Raw genomic sequence first — 18,747 nt, forward strand, 5'->3', positions numbered from 1 at the left:
CTTGAAGACAGCATGTGTGTGTGTGTAGTGTGTGTGTGTGTGTGTGTGTAATTTTTATCTCAGTTAAAATGTTTAAAAGGCTATTTTTTTTTCTTACTGTTGGGCTACAGAACTCTACATTTAATGAATATACTATTTTGTATGCATGCCACTTTTTTAAAAAAATGCTGTTAACTCAGAAGAGATGCTCATTAGCCACATAAATTCCATCGTCTCGTCTCTCACCTTATTGGCACATGTCCAACATCAAAATTTTTCATGTAATGTGAACATTCCATATCATCATGAACAACACCTTTTCCTGTACTACCAAAGGTTTCAATTGCATATACTTCTCCTTCCTGAAAAATAAGGGTCAAGGGGAGAGAAAGAAGAAAAATTCAGAATGAATCACAATTACCATCTCGCTCTCTCTTTTTGAGACAGTCTCTCTCTGTTGCCAGGCTAGAGTGCAGTGGTGTGATCTTGGCTCACTGCAACCTCCGCTTCCTAGGTTCAAGCGATTCTCCTGCCTCAGCCTCCCGAGTAGGTGGGACTACAGGCACGTGCCACCATGCCTGGCTAATTTTTGTATTTTTAGTAGAGACAACGTTTCACTATGTTGGCCAGACTGGTTTCAACCTCCTGACCTCAGGTGATCTGCCTGCACTGGTCTCTCAAAGTGTTGGGATTAACAGGCTTGAGGCACTGAGCCCAGCCTACAATTACCATCTCTTGAAGTCTCTACCTGATTAAGCAGCAACATGAAATAGCCCCTGGCAGTCTTTATCTAACCTTGCCTTGCTTTAGCTCCTTTGCACTTCTTGGTCTTTCTGCTTCCCCCTACAAATTTTGTTCACAGCTCCACCCCTAGAGCCTACTATAAAGAGACTGACACCTAGGAATGCTCCATAAATATTCATCAAATGTTGAACAAACAATCCTTTCACAGCCCCAATTTCCACAAGTGATTTAGTGCTAACTATACACAATTTGCAAATTCAAATGACCCAATTCCTGACAGTGTGAATATGGATGATAAGCTAATTCTGGTCAGTATAATTATATACTTAACTATCACGATCTTCTGCTTGGAAGAAAAAAATGTCTTCCATGGAAGTAAAATGTTAGTGACACACATACCTCCATTCTTGTTGCCTCCCCTCCTTTCACAATCGGCACTGTTTTTCCAGCATGTATTCTATACTGCCCAATTGAATGTCCATTTAGATTACGGATTGGTTTCACTGTTATAAAAAATAGGGAAATAAAAGTTATTCAGGATCTCAAGAAGAAAAAGCAGATCTTTTATATTTTGGTACAGAGTTCAAGCATTTATTCAAAAACCAGATATGGCTTTACTAAATAACCTTACATTAAGGTAGTTAAATATAAACTGGAATCTAGTGGAATATAAAAAGTAGTTAGTTGCAGTGTTATTAATACTAGAAGTAGGCCGGGTGCAGTGGCTCATGCCTGTAATCCCAGCACTTTGGGTGGCCAAGGCAAGCGGATCACCTGAGGTCAGGAGTTTGAGACCAGCCTGGCCAACACGGCGAAACCCTGTCTCTACTACAAATACAAAAATTAGCTGGGTGTGGTGGTGGGGGCCTGTAATTCCAGCTACTCAGGAGGCTGAGGCAGGAGAATCACTTGAACCCGGGAAGCGGAGGTTGCAGTGAGCCGAGATCATGCCACTGCACTGCAGCCTGGGCGACAGCGACTCTTGTCTCAAAAAAAAAAAAAAAAAAAAAAAATGCCAGAAGTAAGGGAGTATGGAAGAAAGAATTACAGGATTAAGGGCATAAGGGAGGTCATCTAAGGAGGTACTGTTAACAGAAAAGAAAATGCCATATACACTAATTATTAGAAGCATAAAGAATACGTATTTGTATTGTTATGGACCAAAAGATAACGTGAAAAATACTGTTAAGATGACAGTATTACAGAACTTTATATCAACATTTCAAACATTCAAAAAGAAAATCTATGTGGCTGAGACACAATAATTAAGAAATAGAAATAAGAAAGAAGAAAGAAAATGTAAACATCCCACTGTCCTGAGAGCAATGACAGAATAGACAAATTGTGGCATATTCACATGAGGGAATAACATTCAACAATAAAAACAAAAAGCTAGGAATACATTTAACAACTGGAATAAAACTTCTAGCTTTTTTATTCTAGTTGTTTTAAAACAACTGACAAAATAAGCAGAAAAAGGCACAATTACATACATACTGTACAATTCCACATATACATAATAGTTCAAAATTAGGCAATAAAACTAGTTTAGGGATGTATAATTAGGTAGTAAAGACAAAGAAAAGCAAATGCAAATCCTTTCGTACTTACAGTGCTGATAAGCTAAATATATTTTAAAATTCAGACATCATTACTATTTCTCTAAGACCTGGCGAACTGACCCCACAAGCCAAGATGGTGGCTCACTAAAGGCAGGCTGCTGTAATTGGAAAGCAGTGTATTGGTTCTATGGTTTGAATGTGTCCCCCAAAGTTCATGTATTGGGAACTTCATCTCCAATGTGATGGTGTTGGGAGGTGGGACATAATGCGAGAAGTTTGGGCCATGGAGGCACCACTCTCATCAATGAATTCACGCCATTATCTCAGCAGTGGGTTCCTTGTAAAGGACGAGTTTGACCACTTCTTGCTCTCTCTCTCAAGCTTCTTATTGCCCTTCTGCCTAATGCCATGGGATGATGCAGCAAGAAGACCCTCACCAGATGCCAGTCCCTTAATCTTCCCAGCCTCTAACACTGTAAGAAATCAATTTCTGTTCTTTATAAATTACCTAGTCTCAGGTATTCTGCTGTAGCAGCACAAAACGGACTATGAAAATGAGACTGAGTGTCTTCTGGAATACTGGCAATATTCAATTTCTTGAGGAGTGAGGTTACGTAGCTTCTGCAATTGAGAAGTTGAGTATTTATGCTTTGTGCATTTTGTGTTAATATTTCAAATTTTATAAAAGGGCTAAAAACAGCCAGGTGCAGTGGCTCACACCTGTAATCCCAACACTTTGGGAGGCCAAGGCAGGAGGATCACTTGAGGTCAGGAGTTCAAGACCAGTCTGGTCAACATAGTGAAACCCCATCTCTACTATAAATATAAAACTTAGCTGGGCATGGTGATGCACACCTGTAGTCCCAACTATTTGGGAGGCTGAGGCAGGAGAGTCACCTGAACCCAGGAAGCAGAGGCTGCAGTGAAATGAGATCGTACCACTGTACTCCAGTCTGGGCAACAGAGTCTCAAAAAAAAAAAGAAAAGAAAAAAAAGGGGGGGCCTTAAAAAAATTTAGGTCTATAGCGCTAGAATCCTCAGTATGAGCTACCTTTCTTCTAGAGCAGAATTAAGCAGTCTGAAGCAAGGAACAAGTATGCTACAAACTCAGTGGGGTAGCAAGAAAAACAAATCAATTCGCTCTTCACAACAACCTTCTTATATAAATATGTCAAAGTTGTCAGACTCAAACAGAGCTAGGGAAAGCCATGAAGAGATGGTTCTCATGCTTATACGCCTGATAATGAAAATGACCGAAAACCATAACCTTGCACAAAGCCCACTGCAACCTTACACAAAAAAATATTTCTGCAAGGACATCTGCCCAACAGCTGCCTGCCCAACCTCCAACTGGCGTCACTCTTCTTATTAATCTTTGGAGCCAAGGATAATTATTTCAAAACAATTATGTCATCCTCATTTTCGTCTTTAAAAACCTCTGTCTTCCTTAACTCCCTGAATATGCACAAGTTTACTATGGCATTCCCACTGCAGTGCTCTATTCCCAAACATCATTTTCTTTTAGGGAGCCTCTGTTTGTTATTCAGGTTGACAAGTAACAAGCTTATTTTAAAATTCAACCTTTGCAAACTGACCCTTACAAGCCAATCAATTTTTTTAAGAAAAATTTTATTTATTTTATTTATTTTATTTTATTTTAATTTATTTTATGACGGAGTCTCGCTCTGTCGCCCAGGCTGGAGTGCAGTTGCCGGATCTCAGCTCACTGCAAGCTCTGCCTCCCGGGTTTACACCATTCTCCTGCCTCAGCCTCCCGAGTAGCTGGGACAACAGGCGCCCACCACCTTACCCGGCTAGTTTTTTGTATTTTTTAGTAGAGACGGGGTTTCACCATGTTAGCCAGGATGGTCTCGATCTCCTGACCTTGTGATCCGCCTCGTGATCCATCTCGGCCTCCCAAAGTGCTGGGATTACAGGCTTGAGCCACTGCGCCCGGCGCCAATCAATTTTTTTTAAGAAAGTTTCTTAGTCATACCAACCTAATATGTTAGTTGCACAGAAGAATGAGGGTACAGGGGAATTCATTTACTTATGCAGGTTGTAACAGCACAGGCTAACTCTGGGAACACTAATTTGTTAACAATCACTTTTTAATTCTATCCCTTCCTGATCAAAGGAGATTAAGGTACTCCTTTGATGGCCCAGTTGTGCTATGTGGTTTTTTTAATTTGTTCCGGAAAGTTCAACCCAGAGTCCATTTCTTCATCTCCCCAGTATCAGGATGTTTCCACATCCTCTCTACTTAAACTATTAAAAATGGATTGTTGCCTCAAACTAAGAACCCTGATCAGTACAATAACAGGGATCAAAAGAGGGTATTGAAATAATGAAACCTAAAATGCTGCACTAGCTTAGTGGAAGAAGTAAAAGGGTAGATATTAAAAATCCCAATGTTGCAGGCTGGAATTATTATGCAGTGACTAAACATTAAGTCAAACATTAAGCTGTCACCTACCATACCTTGAAAGGCAGACCACATACCAAACAAGTTGTAAAATTAGGAGAAAATGAAAGGAAAAAGAGAGGACACTGGTATATGTTGGTTGGTGTTGGAATTTACAAAAGTTTCAGCAAATTCTCAAAAAAGAGAAATAACTAATTCTAGAGGTAGTCCCCCAAGCAGACTGCTACAGTCTGTATTCCAAGTTGACCTAAGAGTCACGAATTTGGAAATAATAGATTCTGTTCATTTGTAGCAGTGAACCTAGAAATCAGAAGGCCCATGTTCTAGTCCCATAAATTCCTCATTTAACTCAGCATTTATGCTTTTAATCTCAGCTTCCTTTGGGGTAAGAATCTTGCTTCTGGGGAGCTCATAAAATGTTAATAGAAGCAGCAAATCCTAAAACTGGTTCTAAGCTATTTAAAGAACTGTACAAAACATTTCCCAAAGAAAAGCACACTGGAAATGAGATATTCTAAATTCTAGCCTTTAAAAATCTTTTGCTCTCCTTATGGCTTTGGCTAGGATACCAAGAAAAGTATGTTTACCCCTACTAAGGAACACAGTAAATTTAAACCATGTCTTAATGTAAAAATAAATTGTAAAAATTTCACATAACAGTAAGTAAAGGCCAAAAGTAGAATATGTGAATCGGCTAGGTGCGGTGCCTCATGCCTGTAATCCCAGACTTTGGGAGGCCAAGGCAGGCGGATCACCTAAGGTTGGGAGTTCAAGACCAGCCTGACCAACATGGAGAAACACCATATCTACTAAAAATACAAAACAAAACAAAACAAAACAAAAAAATTAGCTGGGCGTGGTGGTGCATGCCTGTAATTCCAGCTACTCGGGAGGCTGAGGCAAGAGAATTGCTTGAACCCGGGAGGCGGAGGTTGTGGTGAGCTGCGATCATTCACCATTGCACTCCAGCCTGGGCAACAAAAGCAAAACTCCCTCTCAAAAAAAAAAATATGAGAATCATGGAAGGATATCTAATGCTATGATTTTTATTCTCCTCCACATGTGCTTTCACACTGAGAGGAGCCACTAGGGAAAGGCTGAGTATGTACAGAAAAAGAGTAATAAGGTGGTATCTCAAAGGAGGTGGGAGGATTAACACTGAAAAGAAGATCCTTAAAGCAGTATTTGAGCTAACAATTTTTAAACATTTTAAAAAAGAAAATACTGCATAGGAAAAAGAGTATTTCTTCCTTAAAGAACAGAGATAAAAACATAAGAATAGGGAGAAGGTGGGCAAATCCTGGCATTTGCCAATCCCGGCATTTGGTCACATTCTTTATGCAACATTAGAGTGTTAGGCTTGTTTGGCTATTTTTCTCATCAGTTAAGTAATTTCGTGAGATGCGAAGATCAATTTGGAAGAGCCTGAATAAGCACTGTATTTGTGGCACTAATCCCAGAAGTGGGGTGAGAAGGGGACAGAATGACAAATATCTGTTGCATACTTAATAAATTCCAGGCACTATCACATAATTGACATTCTCAAAACAAACTAGATACCATTAACACTATTACAGTCAAGAAACTTGGGTATTCAGGTTATAGATTTATCTAAGACTCCAACTAAAACCTGCCTGAACCCCAAAGTGTGTTTTCTTCATTAACCCACACCTCCTACCTAAGTGTGAGTAACATCAAGAATATTCTGGGCCAGGCACGGTGGCTCACGCCTGTAATCCCAACACTTTAGGAGGCCAAGGTGGGCAGATCACCTGAGGTCAGAAAGTCGAGACCAGCCTGGCCAACATGATGAAGCCCTTTCTCCACTAAAAAAAAAAAATCCAGAAATTAGCCAGCATGGTGACACACGCCTGTAATCCCAACTACTCGGGAGGCTGAGCTTATAGTGATCCAAGACTGCACCACTGCTCTCCAGCCTGGGTGACAGAGTAAGACACTGTCTCAATAAATAAATAAGTAAGTATTCTGCTTTGCACTTGTGTTCACAGCATTAGAGATCTTCTTCTTTTTTTTTTTTTTTTTGAGACGGAGTCTAGCTCTGTCGCCCAGGCTGGAGGTGCAGTGGCGCCATCTTGGCGCACTGCAAGCTCCACCTCCTGGGTTCACGCCATTCTCCTGCCTCAGCCTCCCGAGTAGCTGGTACTACAGGCACCCGTCAACTCGCCCAGCTAGTTTTTTTTTGTATTTTTTAGTAGAGATGGGGTTTCACCGTGTTAGCCACGATGGTCTCGATCTCCTGACCTCGTGATCCGCCCGTCTCGGCTTCCCAAAGTGCTGGATTACAGGCTTTAGCCACCGCGCCCGGCAGCATTAGAGATCTTAAAGAGAATATCTGAAAATCAAATAATAAGGAAGTTAAAGATATAGATGAGAGAAGAATTAAAGCTGCTGACACAGGGTCTAGGCCGGAGGAAGGGAAATAAAACCATGAAGAACAATGAAATGGAAGAATATCTTGATATCAAAAAACATATATAGACTGGGCACGGTGACTCATGCCTGTAATCCCAGCACTGTGGGAAGCTGAGGCGGGCAGATCATGAGGTCAAGAGATCGAGACCATCTCTTGACCTACTGTACTACAGTGAAACCCCGTCTCTACTAAAAATACAAAAATAAATTAGCTGGGTGTAGTGGCGCATGCCTGTAATCCCAGCTACCTGAGAGACTAAGGCTTAAGAATTGCTCAAACCTAGGAAGTGGAGGTTACAGTGAGCTGAGATCACACCACTGCACTCTAAACTGGGCTACAGAGTGAGATTCCGTCTCAAAAAAGAAAAAAAATCATATATATTAAAAACAAAAAGAAAGACATAGAAGAAATAAAAAAAAAAGTAAGGAAACGAAAGAGCTAGAAAAAAAGACTAGCTATTGTTTAAAAGTCTAAGACTGAGGCCGGGCACGGTGACTCACGCCTGTAATCCCAGCACTTTAGGAGGTCAAGACGGGAGGATCACAAGGTCAGGAGATCGAGACCATCCTGGCTAACATGGTGAAACTCCGTCTCTACTAAAAAATATAAAAAACTAGCTGGGCGAGGTGGCGGGCGCCTGTAGTCCCAGCTACTTGGGAGGCTGAGGCAAGAGAATGGCGTGAACCCGGGGGGCAGCGGAGCTTGCAGTGAGCTGAGATCCGGCCACAGCACTCCAGCCCAGGTGACACAGCGAGACTCCGTCTCAAAAAAAAAAAAAAAGAGTCTAAGACTGGGCTGCGAGCAGTGGTTTATGCCTGTAATCCTGGCATTTTGGGAGGTCAAGGCAGGCGGATCATCACTTGAACCTGGAGTTCAAGTCAAGACCAGCCTGGGCAACATGGTGAAACTCATCTCTATTTTAAAAAAATACAAAATTAGCCAGGTGTGACAGTGTACATCTGTAGTCCCAGCTATTCAGGAAGCTCAGAGGTGGAGTGCTTGAGCAAGGGGATTGACCTGCAACCATGCCACTGCACTCCAGCCTGGACAACAGAGGAAGACTCTTTTTTAAATTTTTTTCCCAGATGAAGTCTCACTCTGTCGCCCAGACTGGAGTGCAATGGTGCAATCTCGACTCACTGCAACTTCCGCCTCCTGGGTTCAAGCAATTCTCCTGCCTCAGCCTCCCAAGTAGCTGAGATTATAGGTGTGTGCCATCACGCCTTTTTTTTTTTTTCAGTAGAGACAGGGTTTTACCATGTTGGCCAGGCTGGTCTCGAACTCCTGACCTGAGGTGACCCACCCACCTTGGCCTCCCAAAGTGCTGGGATTTACAGGCATGAACCACCAGGTCTGGCAGACTCTCTCAAGAAGGGTTGGGCACGGTGGCTCATGCCTGTAATCCCAGCACTTCGGGAGGCCGAGGCGGGTGGATCACCTGAGGTCTAGAGTTTGAGACCAGCCTACCCAACATGACGAAACGCTGTCTCTACTAAAAATACAAAAAGCAGCCGACTGTGGTGGCACACGTCTGTAATCCCAGCTACTCGGGAGGCTGAGGCAGGAGAATGGATTGAATGGCTTGAACCTGGGAGGCAGAGGTTGCAGTGAGCCAAGATCACACCACTGCCCTCCAGCCCGGGTGACAGAGCAAGACTCCACCTCAAAAAAAAAAAAAAAAAAAAAAAATTAGCCAGGCATGGTGGCAGGCGCCTGTAATCCCAGCTAATGGGGAGGCTGCGGCAGAATTGCTTGAACCCAGGAGGCAAAGGTTGCAGTGAGCCAAGATTGCACCATTGCACCCCAGCCTGAGCAACAGAACAAGATTCTGTCTCCAAAAAAAAAAAAAAAAAAAAAAAAAAAAAAAGTATAAGTCTGGTAATAAATTTCAGTATTTAGACATTAAAGAGGACTGTTACATTGGTGGTAACTGTCTATATAGAAGGCACGGTCAGGTTCCAGAGGAAGAATCACTTCTGCTCTTGGTAGAAACACATAATGGGCAATAGGAAATGCAAAGAATGCTGAATGGTGTGAATTTACTGAGTAAGGGGCAAGAAAACAACATGAGTCTCCACTCAGAGTCTACAAAGAGAGACAGAATTCTGTTAAAGGAAATATAGAAAATATTCTACAAAGAAGTTATTAGAACAGGGTCACAGAGAAAAATGACCACAGATGAGGGAAGAGGATGGTGGCTGCGGGATGATCAGACAGACCTGGGAGCTGGAGGAGGACTGGACTGACAGAGATTAACGTACAGCACCAGAAAGCACAGGGGACTCTGGGAGTATATACCTGAGGTAGTCTCTGGTAAAGACTAGAAAGCAAAGGGACTTGGGAATTAAAGTGATACACAAGGAACTGGCCTCCAAATTCTGAATGTGATTCCAAAAAAACCACAGGCTAGGAGCAGTGGCTCACACCTGTTATCCCTGCACTTCGGGAGGCTGAGGCGGGAGGATCGCTTGAGCTCAGCAGTTCAAAATCAGACTGAGCAACACAGGTAGACTTCGCCTCTACAAAAAAAAAATCAGCCAGGCACTGTGGCCCTACCCGGGAGGGCTAAGGTGGGAGGATCGCTTAAGCCTGGGAGGTTGAAACTACAGTGAGCCGTGGTTGTACCACTGCGCTCCAGCCTGGATGACAGAGCAAGACCCTGTCTTTAAAAAACAAACAAAACAAAAAACAACAACAAAAAAATCACAATGAGTCATCATCAATGGCAAGAGACCTGGCTTCTCTCAGCCTTGATTTGACTAGTCACAGAAAACTGGCTGCGCATTTTGGTTGCCCTAGGATATTTCCTCAGGTGTTTTCTTATCAGCTAACAGTGTGGCTTGGCAATAGTTTCCAGTTAGTTACAACAGTACTCCCACCATGCTCTAAGCGGGTCATTTCCCCTGTCTTCTTTCCTTGAATTCCCAAGACAGAAACATGAAGCAGCTGACTCAAAGAAAGCACTCGACAATAGTCTATAAAATCAATTTCAAAGTAAGATATATTAAAAGAATATACCTTGATAAGTCTTCCCATCTATTTCAACTTCATAGGACTCCATAACTTCTTGGATGGCCTCACCAACATCACACAGACGAACATCAATTCCAGCACACTAAAAAAAGAGTAAAGTATGCTTTATTATTCAAAGTGCAAAATTTTCATAGCAACTTAATTTTGTAACATTTAAAAATAAGGGACAATCAAAAACTGCTTTGTACATAGTAATTTCCTGTTTAAAATACTTTGCAGAGGATTATGGGAGGATAGTGAAGTATTAAGCACCAGGAATCTGCCTCCCTAAATAGATAACAACTACACTGACAAAATCTGTCTAATGTAACTACTTGGGAACTCTGGAGTCTACTGAAGCCTTGCAACTTCCAGGGGAATAATGGGATGGTCAAGCGTGGTTAACTTCCATCCATTTCAGCTCTCAACACAGTAGCAGCACTACTACACACCGTTCCATAAGCTCGTGGTTGGCTCATGTTCCTGGAGCAACATGCACACAGCTTGGGGGTATGTGAGTGGGCAAAATAGTCTATGTCCTAAACATCAGGGATCTGTGCTTTGATACCTAGTTGCTACTTCTGGTCACATAGGCCCAGATATAGAAGTGGCCACTGTTGTTGCATCTCCCCTCATAGTTGCAAACCTCAGCCCTTACACACCCCTGTGGCTGAAGTGACTCAGCAGATTTAAATGGTGAGCACCCCTTTCCCCTCCACTCCCTCACACACAGTATGGCCTCCAGCCCACACTCATTTTCTTTTCTCCCCTTCAGGGCCCAGATATTAAAGACTAGGTCATTCAAAAACAACTGCACGTACAAGAAAATCGTAAAAGTGAGCGCACATGCCCAGGGAAAGACCTGAGAAAACCTGAAGTTTACACCTCAGGCGGATGCTTGGTAGAGATTGGCTACAAGAATCAAAAACAAAAAAAACCAATACAAAAAATCTAAAAGAAATGCTGGGGAAGGGGGAATATCTGATTTTCAGAATTACCACATTACACTGAAATATGCAGTGTTCAACATAAAGTCACAAGGCATATAAGGAAATAAGAACACCCATCAAAGGAAAATAATAAATTGACAGAAACTATCCTTGAAAAAAAAACCTGATGGCAGATCTACTACTAGACAAAGCCTTCAAAACAACTCTTCTAAAGATGCTTAAAAAATTAAAGGAAGACATTGAGAGAGCCAAAAAAAAAAAAAAAAAAGTATGAACAAAATGAAAATATCAAAAAAGAACAGAAAACCTAAAAGAAAAAAAAAAATTTCTAGAGCTGAAAAGTACAGTAACTGAAACGAAAAATTCACAAGAATTCAAAAGTATTTGAGCAGGCAAAAAAAAAGAATCAGCAAACCTGAAGATAAGGACAAGGGAAATCACCAAGTCTAAGAATAAAAAAGATGAAAGTGAACAGAACCTCAGGGACCTGTATATGAAGTAGACCAATATATGCATTATGGAAATTTTCAGAAGAAGGAGAAAGGCAAACAATATTTGAAAAAGTAATGGCTGGAAACTCCCCAAATTTGATGAAATACAAGAATATAACATCCAAGAAGTTCAAAGAACTCCAAAAAAGATTAACTCAAAGAAACCCACACACACACAAAAAACCATGATAATCAAACTTTCTAAAGGACAGAGGGAAACCTGAAAGCAACAAGAAAGAAGTGATTCACTATATAGGAGGGATGCTCAATCAGACTTCAAGCACATTTCACACTAGAAACTTTGGAGGCTAGAAGGCAGCAGTGTACATATGCAAAGTGCTAACTAAAAGAAAAAAGCTGTCACCCATGAATCCTATCTGGGAAAACTGTCCTTCAAAAGTGAGAAAGAAATCAGGCTAGGCGTGGTGGCTCATGTCTATAATCCCAGCACGTCGGAAGGCCAAGGTGGGAGGATCACTTGAACCCAGGAGTTCAAGACCAGCCTGGCCAACAAAGTGAGACCCCCATCTCTACAAAAAAGTTTTAAAAATTAGCAAGGTATTGTGGCACGTGTCAGCTACTTGGGGAACTGAGGTGGAAGGATTTCCTGAGCCCAGAAGGGCGAGGCTGCAGTGAGCCATGATCATACCACTAAACTCTAGCCTGGGCAACAGAGCAAGACCCTATTTCAATTTGAAAAAAATATATATATTAAAAAAAAAAAGTGAGGGGGAAATTAAGATTCCCAGATAAAAGCTGATGGAGTTAATTACTACTAGACTGGGCCTGCAAGAAGTGCTCAAGAAATGCCCTGCAAAGGATACTACATAGTAACTTGAAGCCATATGAATTTTTAAAGTCTCAATGAAGTAAAATAAATGGTCAATTGTAACAACTATTATTCTAACAATAGTCTGCAAACACTGTTTTCCGCATGACTTAAGGAACTAATACATTTTTTAAAAAAAATTTTTTTTTTTTTTGAGACGGAGTCTCGCTCTGTTGCCAAGCTAAAGTGCAGTGGCGCAATCTTGGCTCACTGCCACCTCTGTCTCCTGGGTTCAAGTCATTCTCCTGCCTCAGCCTCCTGAGTAGCTGGCACTACAGGCGCGGAACCACACCCAGCTAATTTTTGTACTTTTAGTAGAGACAGGGTTTCACCATGTTGGCCAGAATGGTCTCAATCTCTTGACCTTGTGATCCGCCTGCCTCGGCCTCCCAAAGTTCTGGGATTACAGGCGTGACACACTATGCCCAGCCAAAATTATTTTTATTCTAAAAGCTAGTATTATTACAACTTTGGTTTACAATTCCATATTCTATTTTCTACATAACTCAAGAGACTAATTCATTTAGAAGAATTATTAGGCCGGACACAGTGGCTCATGCCTGTAATCTCAACACTTTGGGAAGCCAAGGTGGCAGGATGGCTTGTGAGCAGGAGTTCCAGACCAGCCTGGGCAAGATAGCAACACCCTGTATCTAAAAAAATTTTAAATGTTATTTTATTTTTACAATTAGCTGGGTGTAGTGGTACACGCCTGTGGTCCCAGCTACTTGGGAGCTGAGGCAGGAGGTCCGCTTGAGCCCAGAAGGTCAAGGCCGCAGTGAACTGTGTTCATACCACTGTACTCCAGCCTGGGTAACAAGGGAGACCTGTCTCAAAAAAAAAAAAAAAAAAAAAAAAAATCCTGACAAAGGAAAACCTTGAACCTGATGGCTTCCACTGGTTAATTCTAACATTTAAAGAACTAATACCACTCCTCAAACTTTTCTAAAAACCTGAAGAGAATACTTTCTAAGTCATTACATGAAACCAGCATTACTCTGATACCAAAGCCAGGCAAAGACACTATAAGAAAACCACAGGCCAATATTCTTATGAACACTGATGCAAAATCCTTAATAAAATATTAGCAAACCAAATTCAATTGCATATTAAAAGGAATACACACCATGACTTAGTGGGATTTATTCCTGAAATTCAAAGATGGTTCAACATAAGAAAAACAGATCTAATACACACATTAACAGAGTGAAGAAAAATAACCATATGACTGCCTGAATTGATGCAGAAAAAGCACGACAAAATTCAACACCCTTTCACGATGCGAGGCTCAACAAATTAAGAACAGAAGTAAACCACCTCAACATAATAAAAGCCATCTATGAAAAACCTACAGCTAACATCATACTCAATGGTCAAAGATGGAAAGCTTTCTTCTAAGATCACAAACAAGGAAAGGAAGGCTATCCACTTTTGCCGTTTTTACTCAACATAGGTCAGAACAACCAGGCAAGAAAATAAAAAGGCATCTAAATTGGGATGGAAGTAAAACTATCTCTGTTCACAGATTATATGATCTTACCTGTGGAAAACCCTAAAGATTCCACACAAAAGAAGTATCAGAATAAATTAATTCAACCAAGTACAGGATACAAAGTCAAAACATAAAAATCACTTGCATTTCTACATACTAACAATGAACAATCTGAAAACGAAATTACAAAAATAATTGCATTAACAATAGCTCAAAAAAAAAAACTTAGGAATTAACCCCAAGGTGAAACACATTGAAACACATATACAATGAAAACTATAAAACGCTGCTGAAATAAAGACATAAATGGAAACATATCTGATAAGGTTTGACTCTGTGTCCCCAGCCAAATCTCATCTCAAATTGTAATCCCCACATGCTGAGAGAGGGAGGTGACAGGATCATGGGGTCGTTCCCCATGTTGTTCTCATGATAGGAAGTTCTCATGAGACCTGACAGTTTTATAAGCGCCTGGCATTTCCCCTGCTTGCAGTTCTCTCTCCTACTGCCATGTGAAGAAGGTCCTTGCTTTCCCTTTGCCTTCTGCCTTGATTCTAAGTTTCCTGAGGCCTCCTCAGTCATGTGGAACTGTGGATAATTAAACTTCTTTCCTTTATGAATTACCCAGTCTCAGGTATTTCTTTATAGCAGTGTGAAAATGGATTAACATAACATCTCATGTCTATGAATTAGAAGACTTAATATCGTTAAAATGTCAATACCATCTGAAGCCATCTATACATTCAACACAATCCCTATCAAAATCCAGTTGGTGGTTTTTGCAGGAAAAAAAAAAAAAATCCTAAATTTATATGGAATCCCAAGACATCCTAGATAGCCAAACAATTTTGAAAAAGAACAAAGATGGAGAATTTACACGTCTCAATTTCAAGACTTACAACAAAGCTACAGTAATCAAAACAGTGCGGACATCAGGCGCCAATAGTTCATGCCTGTAATCCCAGCACTCTGGGAGGCTGAGGCAGCAGGACTGCTTGAGGCCAGGAGTTCAAGACCAACCTGAGCTTGTCTCTATAAAAAACAAATAAAACTGATGGATATGGTGGCATGAGCCTGTAGTCCCAACTACTTATGAGAATGAAGTAGGAGAACTGCTTAAACCCAGGAGGTATAGGCTGCAGCAAGCCAACATCACGCCACTGTGCTCCAGCTTGGGTGACAGAGCAAGACCCTGTCTCAAAACCAAAACCAAACCAAAGCAAAAAAACCCAGTGTGGCATTGGCATAAAGATAGACATATAAACCAATAAAATAAAATGAACAGTCCAGAAATAAACCATCACTTACAAAGACGAATTTTTTTTTTTTGGACAGGGTCTTGCTTTGTCACCCAGGCTGGAATGTAGTGGTGTAATCTTGTCTCACTGAGGCCTCAACCTCCCTGGGCTCATGTGATCCTCCCACCAGAGCCTCCTGAGTAGCTGGGACCACAAGGATGCACCATCACACCTGACTAATTTGTTTAATTTTTGGTAGAGATGCAGTCTTGCTATCTTGCCCAGGCTGGACTTTAACTACTGAGCTCAAACGATTCTCCCACCTCGGCCTTCAAAAGGGCTGAGATTATAGGCATGATACACTGTGCCTGGCCCAGATGAGCTTTGACAAGGGTGCCAAGACCATTCAAAAGCAAGAGAACAGTCTCAACAAATGGTGCTGGGAAAACTGGACATTCACATGCAAAAGAATGAATGTGGACTCTTACTTAACACCATATAAAAAATTAACTCAAAATGGATCAAAGACCTAAGTTGAAGACCTGAAACTATAAATACCTTAAAAGGAAACGGAGTAAACACTTCATGACCTTAGATTTAGCAATGACTTACTGGGTATGACACCTAAGGCACAAGCAACAAAAGAAAAAATAGACAAACTGGACTTCATGAAAACATTTTATGCTTCAAAACACAGTATCTGGAGTAAAAAGGTAACCCACAAAATGAGAAAAAATATTTTCAAATACTATATCTGATACAGGATTAACATCCAGAATCTATACAGAATTCCTAAAACTCAACAACAAACGAATCAATTAAAAAATTTTGGCAAAGAGCTGGGCATGGTGGCTCATGCCTGTAATCCTAGCACTTTGGGAGGCCGAGGTGAGGGGATAGCTTGAGCCCAGGAATTCAAGATGCGCCTGTGTAACACAGCAAGACCCCCAATCTGAACCCTTTTTTTTGAGATGGAGTCTCGCTCTGTCGCCCAGGCTGGAGTGCAGTGGTGCGATCTCGGCTCACTGCAAGTTCCACCTCCTGGGTTCACGCCATTCTCCTGCCTTGGCCTCCCAAGTAGCTGGGACTACAGGCGCCCACCACCACACTCGGCTATTTTTTTTTTTTTTGTATTTTAGTAGAGACAGGGTTTCACTGTGTTAGCCAGGATGGTCTCGATTTCCTGACCTCATGATCCACCCGCCTCGGCCTCCCAAAGTGCTGGGATTACAGGCGTGAGCCACCACACCCGGTTTTTTTTTTTAATTAAAAAATAAATAAATAAAAATGAGCAAAAAACTTGAATAGACATTTCTCCAAAGATATTTTAAAAACGAACAAACAAAAAAAAACTACCCAGAAAATAGTAAGTATTGGCGAGGAAATGGAAAAACTGGAACCCTTCCTTGTGTATCGTTGGTGGGAATGAAAATGGTACAGGCACCGTGGAAAGCAGTAGAGAAGATACCCAGAAAGTTTAAAAAGATAATTACCAGATTCCCAAATCCACTTCTGGGTATATACCCAAGAACTGAACACAGACCTTGAAGAGATTATCTGTACACCCATATTCATAGCAGCAATATTCACAATAGCTAAAACATGGAAGCAATCCAAGTGTCCATCACTGGATGAATGGATGAAGAAAAATGCGGTATATACACACAATAGATTATTTAGCCTTAAGTAAATTCTGACATATGCTACAACATAGGTGAACCTTGAGTATATTGTGCTAAGTGAAATAAACCAGTCACAAAATAACAAATACTATATGAGGTACTTAACAGCAGTCAAAATCATATCTAGTAGAATGGTGGTTGCCAGCGTAGAGGGAGAAGAGGAAATTGGGAGTTACTGTTTAATGAATATAGAGTTTCAGTTTTACAACATGAAGAGTAAACAGAGATGAATGGTGATGATGGCTGCACAATATTATGAATGCACTTAAACCAATGAACAATATACTTAGAAATGGTTGGGCGCAGTGGCTCATGCCTGTAATCCCAGCACTTTGGGAGGCCAAGGCAGGCAGATCACTTAAGGTCAGGAGTTCGAGACCAGCCTCGCCAACGTGGTGAATCCCCATCTCTACTAGAAATACAAAAATTAGCCATGTGTGGTGGTGTGTGCCTGTAATTACTCCCAGCTACTTGGGAGGATGAGGCAGGAGTATCACTTGAGCCTGGAAGGCAGAAGTTGCAGTGGGCTGAGACTAGGCCACTGCACTCCAGCCTGGGCAACAGAGTAAGACTCAGCTCAAAAAAAAAAAAAAGTTATTATGGTAAATTTTCTGTAATGTCTATTTTAACTGCACTTTTCCTCCAAAAAAAAAAAAAAAAAAAAAAAATTGGGTGGGTGGGAAAAACCTGGGCTGTACCAGAGCTTGGTGGACAGAGAGGGATGAATCAGTTGAGCACAGAGGATTTTGGTGGCTATGAAAACACTCTGTATGGGCCGGGCGTGGTGGCTCACACCTGTAATCCCAGCACTTTGGGAGGCCGAGGCGGGCAGATCATGAGGTCAGGAGATCGAGACCATCCTGGCTAACACAGTGAAACCCTGTCTCCACTAAAAATACAAAAAACTTAGCCGGGCGTGGTGGCGGGTGCCTGTAGTCCCAGCTACTTGGGAGGCTGAGGCAGGAGAATCGCTTGAACTTGGGAGGCAGAGCTTGCAGTGATCTGAGATCGTGCCACTGCACTCCAGCCTGGGCGACAGAGAGACACTCTGTCTCAAAAAAAAAAAAAAAGAAAAAAAGAAAAAAGAAAATACTCTGTATGATACTGTAACGGTAGATGTGTTTATATTTGTCAAACCCCTTAGAATGTATATTACTAAGAATGAACCCTAATGTAAACTATGAACTTTGAATAATTGTGATGTGGTCAATGTTGGTTCAAATGATTTTAACAAATATACCTATGTGGTGGGGATGCTGACAATGGAGGAAGTTGGGGAGGGGTGGGAAATCTCTGTACTTTCTGCTTAATTTTGCTATGAAGCTAAAATTGCTCTAAAAAAGAACCACAAAAAAAACCATTGCCAACTGACAGGCAAAAATAGATCCAAACTCTGTTTTAATAAATTTTAGCAAAGTTCAAGGGTAACAAACACAAAAACAAACAAAGAACAACCTTTGGTACACAATCATACAATTACCTGCTTAAAACCATAAGGACAATGGATCAGTTTTATTTGTCTTAATTAACCAAAGATCTTAAACAGGCCTTAGAAGTGCTTAAATGCTGTTAAGTGTTTAAAAGACCTTAAAGTGCTCAAAATACTTGGAATGAAATGGTGCTTTAATAAAAGTTCACATACCTTTATTCCAGTGTTGGTAGCATCTTTTACAGCTTTTAATAATGTATCATATTTGGGATTAAAAGTGACAGTAAAAGCACAGTCAATAATCCTACCTGAAAGAGAAAATTCCTTTTAATTTTACTTATCAGCTAGTCAATTTATCTACTTTACAGCATTTAATCTATTAATCTTGCTAGTTTAACATATAAATAGAATGAAGGCTCAAATGAAGGCTGCACTCCAAATACCCACAGATCATTCATAATCAAAAAGACAAAACGTAGA

At 41.0% G+C, this 18,747-nt stretch overlaps 1 protein-coding gene across 1 annotated transcript in view; it reads right to left on the bottom strand.

The window, feature by feature from the left end:
- Positions 1 to 202: 202 nt before the first annotated feature.
- METAP2 (methionyl aminopeptidase 2) overlaps positions 203 to 18,747 on the bottom strand; it is a 40,550-nt gene continuing 22,005 nt past the window's right edge. Inside the window, exons 7-10 of the mRNA XM_017861749.1 lie at positions 18,481 to 18,575; positions 10,163 to 10,259; positions 1,123 to 1,226; positions 203 to 341 (exon numbers count right to left, since the gene is read on the bottom strand). Coding sequence (XP_017717238.1) covers positions 222 to 341; positions 1,123 to 1,226; positions 10,163 to 10,259; positions 18,481 to 18,575 — 416 coding nt within the window. The 3' untranslated portion in view covers positions 203 to 221. The remainder of the gene's footprint in view (positions 342 to 1,122; positions 1,227 to 10,162; positions 10,260 to 18,480; positions 18,576 to 18,747) is intronic.

Source organism: Rhinopithecus bieti, unplaced genomic scaffold, assembly GCF_001698545.2.
Source record: "Rhinopithecus bieti isolate Rb0 unplaced genomic scaffold, ASM169854v2 scaffold_61298, whole genome shotgun sequence".
Classification (NCBI taxonomy): domain Eukaryota; kingdom Metazoa; phylum Chordata; class Mammalia; order Primates; family Cercopithecidae; genus Rhinopithecus; species Rhinopithecus bieti.